General features: G+C 45.2%; 1 protein-coding gene across 7 annotated transcripts in view; it reads right to left on the minus strand.

Moving 5' to 3' along the window:
- The window catches only part of TPD52 (tumor protein D52), a 265,231-nt gene that overhangs the window by 102,561 nt on the left and 145,529 nt on the right, over window positions 1–17,141 (minus strand). For 6 of the 7 annotated variants that reach the window (XM_040354487.1, XM_040354488.1, XM_040354484.1 and 3 more), the window contains one exon: window positions 13,468–14,121. The exons of the other annotated variant lie outside the window; for it this stretch is intronic. In XM_040354487.1, coding sequence (XP_040210421.1) covers window positions 14,008–14,121 — 114 coding nt within the window. In that variant the 3' untranslated portion in view covers window positions 13,468–14,007. Of the gene's footprint in view, window positions 1–13,467; window positions 14,122–17,141 lie in introns of those variants that run through there. 7 annotated transcript variants of the gene reach the window in all.

Consider the following 17,141-nt stretch of genomic DNA (forward strand, 5'->3'; position numbering starts at 1 on the left):
CATCAGAGGCTCCCACCAATCACATTAGAGCTCTACCTTTTGGCTCCATCAGCGGGCGGAGGGTGGGAAGTAAAGGAGGTTGCAGACTTCCATCTTCTCCCGATTGCAGGGGGTGGCTCTGCATCCCACCTGCTCTGGATCAGAGCCATGCTGCAGATAAGCTAGTCACCATAGCAACAACCAGCGCTGTATATCCTGGCCCTAACATGCCATTGGTAGTTAACGATGAGCTCAGGTGTGTTCATAACCCCACGTGCCCGATTCCGCCAAGAAGCTGACACTGCGACGCTCTAATCACAGGTGGCGACACGTTTCCTGACCCGTGGCTGCACAGATCGGGAAATGTCTCACTGCCTGTGATTAGCGCAGTGTCGGCTTCCTGGCGGGATCAGGCACGTGGAGTTGCGAACACACCTGAGCTCATACTTATTGGTTGTTATGGTGTACCATGGTAACTCATGGCATTGGACCCAGACAGCACCCTGGTTGGGGCACACAGCATGACACTCACTCTCAGACACCAATCATAGCTCAGCTTCTATAACAGCGCCTACCACCATCTGCAGAGCGGTGATCTGTGATTGGTTAGCCTGGGATCCCGCCCACAATGGTACTCTCTTCTCCCCCACAATGTCCCTGTGTGGGGCATCCCTTGGCTGTATTTGTACCCGAGCCTCACCTTCACTCTTGTCACCGGGGGACTCACCGCCCCTTCCCCGGCTGTACTCTGCCCGGACTCGCTTCCTCCGGTCACTGCCGTACTGACCGACCGCCTCACATTCCGCACCGGAGCCCGCAACCTGCACAGCCAATAACCGGCATGTCTCCCACAGGGCGCCGCCATCATGCCGCTGTCACTCGCAGAGTCTTGTGACCTCCAAGTATCATAGAGCGCAGGCTGAGTGAGAGGGGCGACAGCGGCCTCTAGTGGCCAGCATCGATCATTACATGGATAGCTCTGAGTCCCAGATTGGGAAGATTTGGTTGGAGAAATGTTCTGTTTTGCACACAGATCACATTCACTGTAAAAGCAGTGCACACTTTCCTGACTTACTGGAATTTGGGTTACATTAAATTTCTCTTTTAAAATAAAGAAGTGTTGGTGGGGAAGTTGTGCTCAGTTGTTGGCCATACACATTACAATCTGATTGTACATAGCCAGATTCAGAGAGACTTAGGCTGGCGTATCAGCAGATACGCCAGCCTAAGTCTGAATGTGCGCCCGCGCTAATTTAAGCGTATTCTGGTAACCAGATACGCTTAAATTAGGCTCAGATACGAGCGGCGTAAGTGTCTTACACCCTTGTATCCTAAAGTGTAATTTTTAGGCTGACTGCTAGGTGGCGCTTCCATTGCGGTCGGCGTAAAATATGTAAATCACTACTTACGCCTATTCACGAACGTACGCCCGGCCGCCGCAGTACAGATACGCCGTTTACACAACGCATTATCAGGCCTATAGTTATTCCATCAAATAGCTGGAATAGTAATGTTAAGTATGGCCGTCGTTCCTGCGTCGAAATTCGAAAATTTTACATTGTTTGCGTAAGTCGTCCGTGAATAGGGATTTACAACATTTACGTCCACGTCGAAATCAATAGGCCCGTGCGGCGTACGTTGCCACAATGCACACTGGGAAATGTAGTCGGACGGCGCATGCGCCGTTCCAAAAAAACTTCAATCACGTCAGGTCAAGCCCCATTAACATAAAACACGCCCCCTTAGCCGAATTTGAATTAGGCGCGCTTGCGCCCGCCGCATTTACGCTACGCCGCCGTAACTTAGCAGGCAAGTACTTTGTGAATCATGTACTTGCCTCGCTAACTTACGGCGGCGTAGTGTAAACAAGCTAAGCTACGCCGCCGCAAAGTTAGGACACCCTACGTGAATCTAGCTAACCGTCTCTATTCAATCTCCTTTAAATCGACTAAATCCCATGCAGTTTCCTCTTGTGCTCTACGCCATGCGGTGTACATTCCCAGCTCATTCTCACATGCCGGGAATAGAGACTGCGTAATCCTGTGTATGTGTATAGGAGTTATATTATCTGAGAGCACAAGGTGTGAATGTCTGGATGCGTGGACTCTGTACTCATCGATCCCACACAGCCTTGCAGATCAAGCCATAAAATATCATTTGAATTTGATGTAGCTCTTATTCTAATGAGCTTTAAGAATATCTACTTTTGTGTATTGAATTTTTGTTAAAGCTGAAATCCAGGAATTCAGCAGCTTTGTAAAAAGTGAAGACACACTATAAATTAGGTCCAAGGAGGTACATGACATCTCCTGAGCGTATCTCTTTTATATATATATCTGTTTATGACTCTTTCTGGAGCATACACTGACACTGGGGCTGTGAGAGGAGAGAGAGACACACACAGAAAGCAGCTGTGTATGGCCCTCCCCTCTGATGCCTATTCAGAGAAGCCTTTGTATTTTGTGAATGAGGCCAGGTTCACACTGGTACGACAAACGCTCCGACATTGGGAGCTCATGTCGCATGACGTGTGAAAATTTATGTTTCCCACGGGAGCCGACTTAACTGGTTCAGGGGGGGCGGCGCTCTCTCATCCCCACCCCCTTTCCTGGCCAACCGGGCTGCGTGTTTTAGAAAATGGTCTGGTATGGACTTTGGGGGGGACCCATGCCATTTTTTTAAAGAAAATTTGGCGTGGAGTTTTTCCTAAAGATTCATACCAGACACAGTGCCTGGTATTGTCGAGGATCGAAGTCAGATCCCTGTTCATTGAAAGTTGGATGCATGTCGGACTTCAAGTCACAGGGCATACCAGTGTGAATCTGGCCTAAGTTCGCATAATACAAATGCTTCTTTGATTAGGCAGCAGGATGGGGAGGGGCAGGCATAGCAACTGCACCAACTCTAATGTTGAAGATGCTTAGACATGAAGCACCAGTGTCGGACACTTAGATACACAGTGATAGATGTCTTCCGGTAGTGGAATAAAACTGTCAGATATAAACACTGGAGATAAGCCCAGAAGATGTCATGCACCTCCTTGGACTTAAGAAGAGTCGTCCCCCCACTAAAAAATTAAAAGTCAGCAGCTACAAATACTATAGCTGCTGACTTTTAATATTAGGACACTTACCTGTCCAGGGTTCATGCAATGTCGGCACCCCAGCCGATTTTCAGATCGGCTCTCCGGTGCTGCCGATGCCATTCGTGGTAAGGGAAACCAGCAGCGAAGCCTTGCTGCTTCACATTCGTCTCCCTACTGTGCATGCATGGAGCACGCTGCACTTTCTAAATGGCCTGGCGGCGGAGGAAGGAGGAGGGGGGCCGAATTTCTGAGGGGCAGCACAGTCTCCCAGCACCTGATTAGAGCCGTAGGCGGGCGCCATGCTCGGCGCTCGCTGTTCACTTAGGCTTTGTACACACGGTCGTCCAAACCGATGAGAATGGTCCGATGGACTGTTTTCATCGGTTCACCGCTGAAGTGGCCTGATGTGCATACACACCATCGTTCCAAAAACCGATCGTGTCAGAACGCGGTGACGTCAAACACACGACGTGCTGAATAAAACTAAGTTCAATGCTTCCAAGCATGCGTCGACTTGATTCTGAGCATGCGCGGGTTTTGAACCGATGCTTTTCTGTACTAACCATCGGTTTGGACCGATCGGGCAGCGGTCCATCGGTTCGGTTTTGAAGCATGTTTTAAAATTTTGGACCGAAGGAAAACAGACCGATGGGCTATACACACGGTCGGTTTGGTCCGATGAAACTGAACCTCGGTCCATTCTCATCGGTTTTGTCCGACCGTGTGTACGGGGCCTTAGTGTTGTGTTAGGAAAGTGAATGAATATGACAGCAATTGGTGGGCACAGTAGGGGCAATTGATGGGCACACTGGCAGCAGTTGATGGGCACAGTAGCAGCAGTTGATGGGCACACTGGCAGCAATTGATGGGCGCAGTAGCAGCAGTTGATGAGCACAGTAGTGGCAATCGATGGGCACACTGGCAGCAATTGATGGGCACAGTGTCAGCAATTGATAAGCACACTGGCAGCGATTGATGGGCACAGTGTCAGCAATTGATGGGTACAGTAGCTGCGTTTGATGGCACAGTGGCGGCAATGTATGGGTACAGTGGCTGCGTTTGATGGGCACAGTGGTTGCATTTCATGGCCCAGTAGCTGCATTTGATGGCACAGTGGTGGCAATTTATGGGTACAGTGGCTGCGTTTGACGGGCACAGTGGCTGCAATTGATTTTTTTTTTTTTCAGTTTGTTTGCGCCCCCCCCAAAAAAATTTAAGCTTCAGCCGCCACTGTAGTGGACATCACTGTTCTGTTTTCGATTTTTTGGATGTCGCCTTGGAAGGTGTTGTGGATACTGGGAGATCTTCAGGAGTTTCCGCAAACCCTGTTCTGGTAACACCACTTTGTTTGCTGCTAGCTGTCACCCATCCCACCCACCAAATCCATACCGGTGGGCGAATTTATACGAGTGCGTAGAAAGTGTTCCACGAAAGCTGCATTCTATAGAGAATGCAAAGTAATAAAAATCTGACTTCTACAGAGAGCTTTCCTGCATTGGTGTGTAGAGAGAGGGAAACATTTAGCATGTAGAAATTGCGCCATAGTAAAAAAAAAAAAAAAGAAAGACAAGATCTTGAGACCATGGGGTTACATTTGTAAAAACCTTTTCTAAAGAATATCATCATGTTGTCATTATGAAAAAAAAATAATCTTTCTAAACTTTGGTCAGTCAATCAATTATATTCTGTCCTAAAGATGGTCTGTAGATATTCCAGCCACCAGGCAGATACGCGTGGCTTCCTTCCAGGGCTTTTTTTCAGGGGGAACTTGGGGGAACTCAGTTCCACCACCTTTGGCTCAGACCCTTCGGTGCCTGCTCACCACAATCACTTGTAAACACAGAAGTCTGGTTTCTGTGTTTACAAGTGACAGCTCTGCACTCTGTGTGTAACCACCTGAACTCTGCACTCTGTATGTAATGCAATCCTGGTATTTATTGCCCCTTTAAGACCCTTCTACTGTTTGTGGAATCTGAACGGGGTCGTGGTTGAGTTCCTGCACCTATTTTCTGAGAAAGAAAGCTCTGCTTCCTTCTCTCCCCTAGTTATTTCACCTCTAATAAGCTACATTCCAACTGGCTCACCTATCCTGGTTCTTTTTCTTGTGGAGTGAATACTTGCAGATATTGTCATCTCAATCTGTGTACTAAGACCTTTGAGTGCCTTGTCACCACTGAAAATTTTAATATCAAGCAATATATTAATTGCGGAACCAGTTTTATAATTTCATTGATTTGTTGTACTTCTTGCTGTTTGCAGAATGTCGGCTGTACAACATGACCAGTAACCTCCCTGGCGGTATGATTCTTTCAGAAAAAAGGTGCTGAAAGCGGTACCATTATTTGCAAGGAAATTTGGCGTTTTATATTGTAGGTCTGTAATTCTTAGGAATAACTCACTTAAATCTGACCAAACAAGAGTCTAGTAGGCATCCCGGGTATGACATTTTTTTAAAAACAAAATTATAAATTATAATATAATAAATAATTATAACAAATAATAATGTAATTATAATAAAAATTATTCAATAATGTAATCAACTCAAAATCACTGAAATTTGCTCAGTTTCAGAATTGTAGCTGTCATTACTTTTATTTTTTTATGACGAATTTCCCCACAAATCGCTATCGCTCAATTCTGCAAGTGATTATAATTTATTATCGCTGTTTTCTAGCTGCTCTAAAACCATTTTTGACATAAAGGGACACTTTTGGTTGCTATGGACAATCTACAGTTTGCAGGCAGAAAGAACAGTTTTTATTATATAAAAGAACATGTAGGGCACTGGGCAGACCACTAGGGACAAGGGGGGATGTGTATTTTTTACATACAGTACTGTAATCTATAAGATTACAGTATACTGTATGTAAGGTGTTTGTTTACCTTTTTGAATTTGGCGCCGTTCTCCGCTCCCGTGCGTCGTAACGTCGCAGGGAACGGAGATCGGCGGCACACAGAGGCACTGTGTGAATCGAGCGAGGTCCCGCTCGCTCACACAGCGCGGTGGCATCGCTGGATCCAGGGACAAGGTAAGTAAACACTGCCTGTGGATTCAGCGAGGCGAGCCCGAGTCTGACTCGGGGTTACCGATCGTAGCCAAAAAATCTCACCCCGAGTCAGACTCGGGAACACTGTCAGGGGGGTTAAGGACCCGAATAGAAGAACATGTTTGTGACTCCAGTAATATCGAAGCCAAGCACACTTCAAATGCTTCTAGGCATGAGGGTTATCTTAGGGGTGACACCACTCCTTTTAGGTTTTGTGGAATAGAACGAGTGGTCCTTGCGGCCAGAGGGGGGGATTGCCATAGGAGACTGTTGGAAAGAGAAGTTTGGTGAATACATAGATTACAGACCTGAGTCTCGTAGGGGTTAAAGTAGAACTATAGGCAAAACTTTTTTTGTTGGATAGAGTAGGGGAGGGTTAAAACCACTTTGAGGTTTTTTTTTTTCACCAACTGAGTCCCATTGGACATGTTTGTGACTCTAGTAATACCAAAGCCAAGCATATTTCAAATGCTTCTAGGCATTTACAGCACAGGGGGTAACATCCCTTCTTTTAGGTTGTGTGCAATAGAACATGTGGTCCCTGCAGCCAGAGGGGGGGAATCATCATCAGATGCTGTTGGAACAAGAAGTTTGCTGGTATCCACACACACAGTGCCTTGAAAAAGTATTCACACCCCTTTAAATTTTCCACATTTTGTCATGTTACAACCAAAAACGTAAATGTATTTTATTGGGATTTTATGTGATAGACCCACACAAAGTGGCACATAATTGTGAAGTGAAAGGAAAATGATAAATGGGTTTCAAAAATGTTGCAAATAAATATGTGATAAGTGTGGCGTGCATTTGTGTTCAGCCCCTTTACTCTGATACCCCTAACTGAAATCTAGTGGAACCAATAGTCTTCAGAAGTCACCTAATTAGTAAATAGAGTCCACCTGTGTGTATTTAATCTCAGTATAAATTCAGCTGTTCTGTGAAGCCCTCAGAGGTTTGCTAGAGAACCTTAGTGAACAGACAGCATCACAAAGGCCAAGGAACACACCAGACAAGTCAGGGATAAAGTTGTGGAGAAGTTTAAAGCAGGGATAGGTTATAAAAAATATCTCAAGCTTTGAACATCTCACAGACACTGTTCAATCCATCATCTGAAAATGGAAAGAGTATGGCACAACTGCAAGCCTACCAAGACATAGCCGTCCACCTAAACTGGCAGGCCGGACAAGGAGAGCATTCATTAGAGAAGCAGCCAAGAGGCCCATGGTAACTCTGGAGGAGCTGCAGAGATCCACAGCTCAGGTGGGAGAATCTGATCACAGAACAACTATTAGGCTGGGTTCACACAATTGACAATTGGATGTTCACAGATCTCTGGAGCGGCTCCGGAGTGAATTGCACAGGGTTCCTGTGTGTCTTCTGGTCCGTTTCAGGTCTGAATTCAGACATAAATTACGACCGAGATCAGACCTGAAGCAGTAAACAGGGACGCACTGGACCCCTGCTGTGAGCCGCTCCATATTGCAGTGTGAACCCAGCCTCAGTTGTACACTCCACAAATCTGGCCTTTACAGAAGAGTGGCAACTGTGTGGGGGACACAGCAAACGTGTGGAAGAAAATGCTCTGGTCAGACTGAACTTTTTGGCCTAAAAGCAAAATGCTCTATGTCAGGGGTGCCCAACCTTTTGAAGCATGAGGGCCACTTAAGCGACTTGGTAACCGGTCGCGGGCCACAATCAATGAGTGGAGCGGGCAGATGGCAGGTTCATGTCTGCTCTGCATTTGCAGAGTGTATACGGACACAGCCCACTATACCTTTTTTTTTGCAGATCGTATTGGAGGTAGGACACAAGTCGGTTTACATCTGCCACTCCTTAAAGGTGAACGGAGGGTCCAATTGGGTCAAACTGACCTTGTGAAGGGGGCCCAATGCTGCTTTAACACTGATGCGCTGTGGTTTACCTGCACCGCGGGTGCAACGCAGTGTACCTTTGGCTTTCCTGCACTTTGCAAAATACTTCTATTATATTCTGTAAGGTTTGGTGCACTTTCAGAAAGCTCACCAAACTCAGTGCAGGTAACCCACGGGTGCTCTACTCTGCATCTGCCGGTCAGTTTGAAATCAGCCAGTAACCACTGCAGAACAGGTATGCCCATATATACACTGTGATTTTAGTAATATACTGACCTTTAATAACAGTATTCTATTCTATTCCATCCCAGAGCAGGAGGTCGCGGGCAGGGCCGATCCTAGGGTCACAGGCGCCTGGGTGCAGAAATATTTCTGGCGCCCCCACATGGGCGTTGTCATTTAACTAACTCCTCCCCTTTACATCTCATTATACATCACTTCTGTAGATGGACTAGGCGCAGGAATGGGCAGGGGCTGTTTATCCTATGCAATCTATCATGTCATAAACATCTAGAGCAGGGGCAGCCCAGAGCATGTGATGCCATCCCCCAGCACACAGTACACTGAACACTGTGACTCACCTCGATTCTCTCTCTGTGCAGCCTGAGATAGAGATGGGAGTGGGAGGCATTCCAACTGGAGTTGGTGGAGACAGTGCGGGATCCAAGACTCCCAGAGTTAGGAATTCATTCCTGCACATCAGCACTCAGCAGCCACTGAAAACTAGAACTATCATGTCAGGAAGAGGAGCGGCCCCTCCCCCGAGCACTGCCAGGCTGGAAGGGGTGCCCTATGCTCACACATAAGTTCTGGACGGACACACACATATGCTCAGAACACTAGTTCTGGACGGACACAAACAAGGAGAGGAGGGAGGGGAGAACTCTGGCACTTCGGCGCCCCCACCTCTGCAGGCGCCTGGGTGCAATGCACCCTGTGCACCCTGCCTAGGATCGGCCCTGGTCGCGGGCCACATCGGAGGGCTCCGCGGGCCACTGGATGGGCACCCCTGCTCTATGTCATGGAAAACTAACATTGTACATCACCCTGAACACACCATCCCCATTGTGAAACATGGTGGGGGCAGCATCATGTTGTTTGGGATGCTTTTCTTCAGCAGGGACAGGGAATCTGGTCAGAGTTGATGGGAAGGTGGATGGAGCCAAATACAGGGCAATCTTAGAAGAAACCCTGTTTGAGTCTGCAAAACTCAAGCAGGACAATGACCCAAAACATACAGCCAATGCTACAAAGGAATAGTTTAGATCCAAAAAATATTCATATGTTAGAATGGCTCAGTCAAAGTCCAGACCTAAAACCAATTGAGAATCTGTGGCAAGACTTGAAAACTGCTGTTCACAGACGCTCTCCATCCAATCTGACAGAGCTTGAGCTATTTTGCAAAGAACAATGGGCAAAGATGTCACTCCCTAGATGTGCAAAGCTTTTCAGATATTTATTTGTAAAAAATATTGAAAACCATTCATCATTTTCCTTTCACTTCACAATTATGTGCCACTTTGTGTTTGTCTATCACACAAAATACCAATAAAATACATTTACGTTTTTGGTTGTAACATGTCAAAATGTTTCAAGGGGTGTAAATACTTTTTTATGGCACTGTAGAATACAGAGCCGAGTCCCACAGAGGTTAAACCTCAGATGGGATCTCAATCTGTATCTCCACTAGTCCCTTTCCTTGTTTTTTAAGCAGTATTGCTTTTCAACTATACTTTTTTAGATTTTCTTATTCTCCTGTCTGCTGGTTCCATTCTTGCTGTTTTGTGTATATTTTCTTTTTTCTTTTTACATTTTTATATATTCCAATTTACAGTATGTATTTTGTTCTGTTTTTTTGTTATTGTCCTACCATACTTGCCTTTTAATTATAAGACAATTATAAGACTTGGGTTAATCTTTAATTTCTGCCTCCCTGAGTTTTATAGGGTGGGGGAATTTAATGTGATGTATTCACAATGTTGTTAGTTATGAATAAAGTGGCTCTTATAGCTGGTTCACACTGCTCCGACATGCGCTCCAACTTCCAGAGCACAAGTCGCATGACATGTCAAAATCAATGCCTATGAGAGCCATCTTAACTGGTCCAACTTTAAAAATGCTAATTTGGTCCTGCTTGAGCACAATTTCAGCCCATTGATTTGAATGCAAGTAGCATCCAAGTCGGATCATCGTCTTAACTGATCTGACTTGTGGCATACAACTTGTGCTCTGAGGATCTTGAAGGGGACATCATCCGGAGACCCCACCTCTTTAAGCCATCATCACCTGTGGCATGATGGGGGTGGTGACGTCATAAGGGGACAGGATCTCCACATTACGTCACCGGATGGCCACGCCTCATGTTTATATAATAAACAGCAGAGAATGAAGCTGGCACTAGAAGAAGAACCAGCAGAAGAACCAGAGCAAGAAGACATCAGCAGCAGAGGGAAGAAGAACTTGAGGAAGAAGTCATTGGCAGCGGAGGGAGAAGATACGTTGGTGCTACGGCAGGGGTCATTTTTAGTAAAGGACTTTGTCAAAAACCTATATACTGTTTTTCATTTATTTTTGATACTTTTTTGGTGAATAGGTAGGGGTATACTCTTTCACATGGGGGGGGGGGGCGGGCGGGATCTTGGCACCCCCTTGTTAAAGGTGGTTTCCAGAATCCGATAAACCCCCTGCCCGCAGACCGCCACAACCGCCACCCAGGCTTGTTGGGAAGAGGCCCTTGTCCCCATCAACATGGGGACAAGGTGCTTTGGGATGGGGGGAAGCAGTGCCCCACCTGCCCCAAAGCACCCACTACCCAATGTTGAGGGCATGTGGCCTGGTATGGTTCAGGAGGGGGGGGGCTCACTCGTTCCCCCCTTTCCCGACCTGCTAGGTTGCATGCTCGGAATAAGGGTCTGAGTCAAAGTTGGATCTAGTTTTTTAAAGTCGCATAGAAGTCGGACATGCAGTGGCAGGAAAAAGTTGTATCAGAAGTCGTGCAACTTCTGTGTTGGAATAGTGTGAACATAGCCTAAAGCCTAAACATTTTTCGCCATAATGCATTCCCTTAGATTGTAAGCTCCATGAGCAGGGCCCTCCTATTCTTTCTGTATTGAACTGTCCCACTTTTTATTGTAAAGCACTGCATAAACTGTTGGCGCTATATTAATGCTGTATATTATTAATAATAATAAGGGGAAAAAATGTTTAGGAATTGATTTTGGCCCCCTTCTGTATTAAAACATCTAAAGGAAGTGAATTAAGAAGTTAATAATACATAAGGGTCAGTTTGCTCAAACCCTACAGCTTCCTTTGGAATCTCCAGGAATCACCTCTTCCTGCCAGACACTATGGCGTCCCTGTGGAAGCAGATGATCGTTGTAGTATTTGCTTTTACTGTCTTCCAGATGCTGTGCTGAGGGGCGGCATAGTGAACACAGAGGGTGACCACGGCGTGTCCATTTATTGAAATAGTCATATATATTTACTTGAGTGTTACTCTGTCTTTTGAGACCTTGAGTGCCTGTTGTGGCTTACTGAATATTTTCTGGGACTACGAACTGGTGCATAATGGAAGCTCATCTCATCATCATATCATAACTGGGTTCATATACTGTACTAGTGCAGCTGGGCTTTGTGGTTCTGTGTTTGTGATTATGTAATAATCTCCTGAAGAAGCAGTTTTTGGCAAAACATGTAGAAATGGAGTGATCACCACATACAACTACACCGAATTGTCTTGCTTATGTGCTCCATGTATGTTTTAAATTTCATATATTTTTAATATTATTCTGATTAAAATTGTGTTGTTTCATATATGACACAATGGGGTGGATTTACTAAAACTGAAGAGTGCAAAATCAGGTGCAGCTTCTAACTTCAGCTTGTTAAATTACGCTTTAACAATAATCCTGGAAGCTGATTGGTTTATATGCAGAGCTGCACCAGAGTCCGATCAGCCTCTACCCTGTCCACCTTTAGGAGATCCCTGAAAACTAATTTATTCAGGGAAGCCTAACCCACACCCAACTAACAACTGTCCCCGAGCCACCCCCATCAAATCATTCTCTGCGGCTATTACCTTTTCTACCACCACCCCCTCCCTTTAGAATGTAAGCTCTATGAGCCGGGCCCTCCTGTACCTTCTGTATTGAACTGTAATTGTGCTGCCCCCGCTCTACATTGTATAGCGTTGCGTAAACAGTTGGTGCTATACAGGGCTTTTTATCTCAGAGAATAGGTGCAGGAACTCCGACCTTCACCCTTCATTTCTGCTCTCTACCCGCCCCTGAGCACCGTTCCTTGGTTCTTCCTCCTACCGGCCTCCATATACCGCCCGTTTTAGAGAATACAGAACCAAGTATTATTTTTGCTACTAAGTGATTTGCATGGAATTTGTTAATGATAACAAAGAAAGACAGTAAAATAGATCCCCTGCAGTGAGCAAAAATAGACCCTACCCCAGCAACAGTAGACCCCTCCAGCAATGATAGACCTCACCCCAGCAAAAAGAGCCCCCACACAACAAAATACCACCCCAGCAACAACAACAGATGTTCCAGCAGACTGCATCAATAGACCCTCCAGGAGGCAGCAACCAGTAAATCCCTCCCAGCAAGAATTGCTCCCCCCTAGAAACATAAGACCCCCACTAGCAACAATAGGTCTACCCAGCAACAGAAGACCTCCACGCAAAAATAGATCCCCACCAGTGACAATAGATCCCCCAGCAGCAAGCATCAATAGACCCTCCAGCACACCCCAGCACTCCTTGCCATTACATACATTCATTGCTGGAGGTGCCGGAACTGCGTTCTCCCGCGTTCCTACTGAAAAAAAGCCCTGGTGCTATATAAATAGTATATAATAATTTTGCACTCTCCAGTTTTAGTAAATCAACCCTATTTTCTTTTCCTGGCTACTTAAAAATCCAAATTGGTCTATACAAAAAAATTGACTTTATTACATTGGTCCAGCTCAGTGGCAGCCTGTCCATTAGGCACGCAGCCCTCCTATTCTTGCTTCGGCCCCCTAGTCTACATGCAATGAGGATTTTTTTTTTTGCAGCATGTGATTAGAGTCAGAGGCTCTAACAAGCCTCTAAAAAGGGTGGGCTCAGGGTGCAGAGCGCCCCCCCCCCCCCAGGTTTGTGACCATAGCCAATGAATATTCACACTGATTCTCATATATATATATATATATATATATATATATACACACACACACACACATACAGTACACACACACATATATATATATATATATATATATATATATATATATATATATAATTTCCTCAGACAATTGAATATACTGATCATCTGACATATACTTCTAGACCTGTATAATCACCCTTGTGTGTATGGTAGAATGCCATGTGAGATAATGTTCTACTCTAAAAAAATAAAAATACATTAACAATAATATAAAAATTAGTATAATGGATACTCAAGAACATTTTTACACACTAAAATAATCAAGAAGTCCGTTAACATGGAAAACATGTATTTATTCAAAAATCTGCTCACCTCCCTTTCTAACAACTGTCATAGAACAATTTATTTCAGAGTGCAAGGCATAAGGGTGTGTGGAAGTAACATTTTCCTAGACATGGAAAAATGCAAAAATCGCAGAGTTTACGTTTTATAGCACACAGACTGTCCATTGGTTACTGCACACTTTTTATATTATATAACTTTAGTGTCTAAACAGTAAATAAAGAATCCAGTGTAACAAAACATATTGGCAGTAATTGAGGAGTACGAAGCATAAATCCCTTTATCTTCCCTGCCCACCAAATATTTTTTTGGCTAGATGTGTTTGCAAGGTTTCTAGCACAGAATGTATACTATCTACCCCCTTTTTTTGCTAAAGGAGTTGCTATCTAAGATTAGGTGGGAGACACAAAGCAGTGGGAGGAAGAAACATAGAAATGTCTGGTAAGGACACAAGAGGGCGCTCTGGGTGGGCTTTTCATTCATTCACTTGCAGCTTCTTTCATTTTTGGCTGTATGTTTTGGTGGGGATCTCAATGATTCTCCTCGTCCTTTTCTGTCAGGTCATCTGTGGCACTGGCATTGGCTGCAGAGTTCAACACTTCTTCAAAATCTCCAGTGGATTGTTTGGGGCCACCAACTTTTGACTGCAAAAAATAAAACGGTTATTTTAATGAGTCTGCAGGTCTGTAAAAAAACAAAATGCGGTTGATTTACTAAAATTTGAGATTGCAGCAAAATCTGGTGAAGCTATGCGTGGTAGCCAATCAGCTTCTGACATCAGCTTGTTCTATTAACCACTTAAGGACCGGACCAATATGCTGCTAAATGACCCAAGGGGTTTTTACAATTCGGCACTGCGTCGCTTTAACTGACACTTGAGCGGTCATGCGACGTGGCTCCCATACAAAATTGACGTCCTTTTTTCCCCACAAATAGAGCTTTCTTTTGGTGGTATTTGATCACCTCTGCGGTTTTTATTTTTTGCGCTATAAACAAAAATAGAGCGACAATTTTGAAAAAAATGCAATATTTTTTACTTTTTGCTATAATAAATATCCCCCAAAAACAGATATAACATTTTTTTTCCTCAGTTTAGGCCGATACGTATTCTTCTACCTATTTTTGGTAAAAAAAATCGCAATAAGCGTTTATCGATTGGTTTGCGCAAAATTTATAGCGTTTACAAAATAGGGGATAGTTTTATTATTTTCTTTTTTTTTTACTACTAATGGCTGCGATCAGCGATTTTTTTCGTGACTGCGACATTATGGCAGACACTTCGGACAATTTTGACACATTTTTGGGACCATTGTCATTTTCACAGCAAAAAATGCATTTAAATTGCATTGTTTATTGTGAAAATGACAGTTGCAGTTTGGGAGTTAACCACAGGGGGCGCTGTAGGAGTTAGGGTTCACTTAGTGTGCGTTTACAACTGTAGGAGGGTGTGGCTGTAGGAGTGACGTCATCGATCGAGTCTCCCTGAAAAAGGGATCACTCGATCGATGCAGCCGCCACAGTGAAGCACGGGGAAGCCGTGTTTACATACGGCTCTCCCCGTTCTTCAGCTCCGGGGAGCGATCGCGAGGGGGCGGCTAGAAACGAATAGCCGCGCCCTCGTCTCAGATTGCTCGGACAGCCACGGGAACCGCCGCATGTACCGGGGGGGGGGTTCCCGATCGGACCCCCGACCCACGTCTAGGCAGGGACGTACAGGTACGCCAATGCGCCTGTCCGTGCCATTCTGCCGACGTATATGTACATGCGGCGGTCCGGAAGTGGTTAAGCTTCGCCAAAAAAAACTGGAAACTTATGGGTTAATATGCAGAGCTGCACCAGATTTTGCACTTTCTAGTTTTAATAAATGAACCCCAGTGTGAAGAAAAACTTGTGCTTTGCCAATACTAGGCTAACAAACAGGGTCTTTACATAGAAGGGAACATAAGTGGCCTAAACGATCCTCAGCTCTTTAGACCGCCACCAGATCGCCCCAATATTTCTAAGCCAATTTTGACTTTCTGACAGTAGAGATAAACAGGAGCTATGAACAATCCCAACATAGGCACCATGTGATGGCATTTAGGCCTGGTGATTGGCTGCTCAGACACACAGCACTGAACAACTTGAACGGGGTGTCACTCATGCCCTTTACCATAGAGAAGTCAACCTAGATGAACATATAAAATGATAAAGTAGTGCCAAAACTGGGGATAGCAAGATTGTGAAATAAAGTCTCAATACTGTTATGCCGCGTCGGAATTTCCGACAACAAATGTTTAATGGGAGCTTGTTGTCGGAAATTCCAAGCGTGTGTACACAATTCCGACGCACACGCTCTTGAACTTTATTGTTCACGGCTCATCGTACGTGTTGTACGTCACCGCGTTCTTGACGTTCGCAATTTCCGACAACATTTGTGCGACCGTGTGTATGCAAGACAAGTTTGAGCCAACATCTGTCGGGAAAAAAATCCACAGTTTTGTTGTCCGATGTCCGATCCATGTGAAAGGGGCCCAAGTCTGATGGCATAAATATGCGCCAATGTATGTGAATCCGGGCCATAGTTTAAAAGTAGTATTGTGTAGTGTCCATAAACACATTGGCCCGGATTCACATACATTGGCGCATATTTATGCCGGCGCAGATTATCGAATATACGCTACGCCGACACAGCGCAGAGAGGCAAGCACAGTATTCACCAAGCACTTGCTCCCACTCGCTCTCAAATCTACGCTGGGTTTCCTCTGCGTATTCCGGCGTAGGTGGAAGTGGGCGTGAGCCATGCTAATGAGGCGTGACCCCATCCAATTGATGGGCCAAGCGCCATAGAAGTACTTAAAACGAACGGTGCATGCACCGTCCCGTGGCCGCATCCCAGTGCGCATGCTCAAAATCACGTCGAAACAACTGCCCAAGATACGTCAAATCACTGCCTACGACGTGAACGTAACCTACGCCTACCCATATTCACGTACTACATAAACAACGTAAAATACGACGGCTTGTGTTCCCTGCTGCAGCCCTTTGCATTGATGCTGCTGAGTTACACCTCCTTTATGGGGCATAACTTTACGCCGGAGGTACGACTTCCGCAAACCGCGTATATTATGCGCCGGGCGCAAATACGTTTGCGAATCGGCATATCTTCCTTATTTGCATCGAAAATCAATGGGAGCGGCAAATGCGCCCAGCGTAAATATGCGCCCACGATACGACGGCGTAGGCAAGTTACGTCGGTCGTAGGAAGCCTATTTTCAGGCGTATCTCAGATTGTGGGCATGGCGCATAGATACGACGGCGCATAGCTACACTTACGCGGCGTATCTCGAGATACGTCGGCGTAAGTACTTTGTGAATCCAGGCCGTATAGTATAGTATAGATACTTAGAATAACAAAGCATACAGAAGATGCAAAGTAGTACACATTCACATTTACATTCAAACAACAAAAACACGAACTCCACTTTGTTGAGATAAAAAAATTGCTCCTCTGGGTGATCGATTCTGGGATTTTAGGAAGCTTTGTTGCAGATTCCTACCTTTTGTTAGTCTGAAGAAATATCAGTTTGTTTGTCTGTGTCCATTTGCAAAAGGAATGGGGAGTGATTATATAACTATCAATCAGCTGCTGCACTTGCAGGGCACTAATAAAGAAAGCTGCAGG

The sequence above is a fragment of the Rana temporaria genome, chromosome 5 (genome assembly GCF_905171775.1).
Source record: "Rana temporaria chromosome 5, aRanTem1.1, whole genome shotgun sequence".
NCBI lineage: Eukaryota > Metazoa > Chordata > Amphibia > Anura > Ranidae > Rana > Rana temporaria.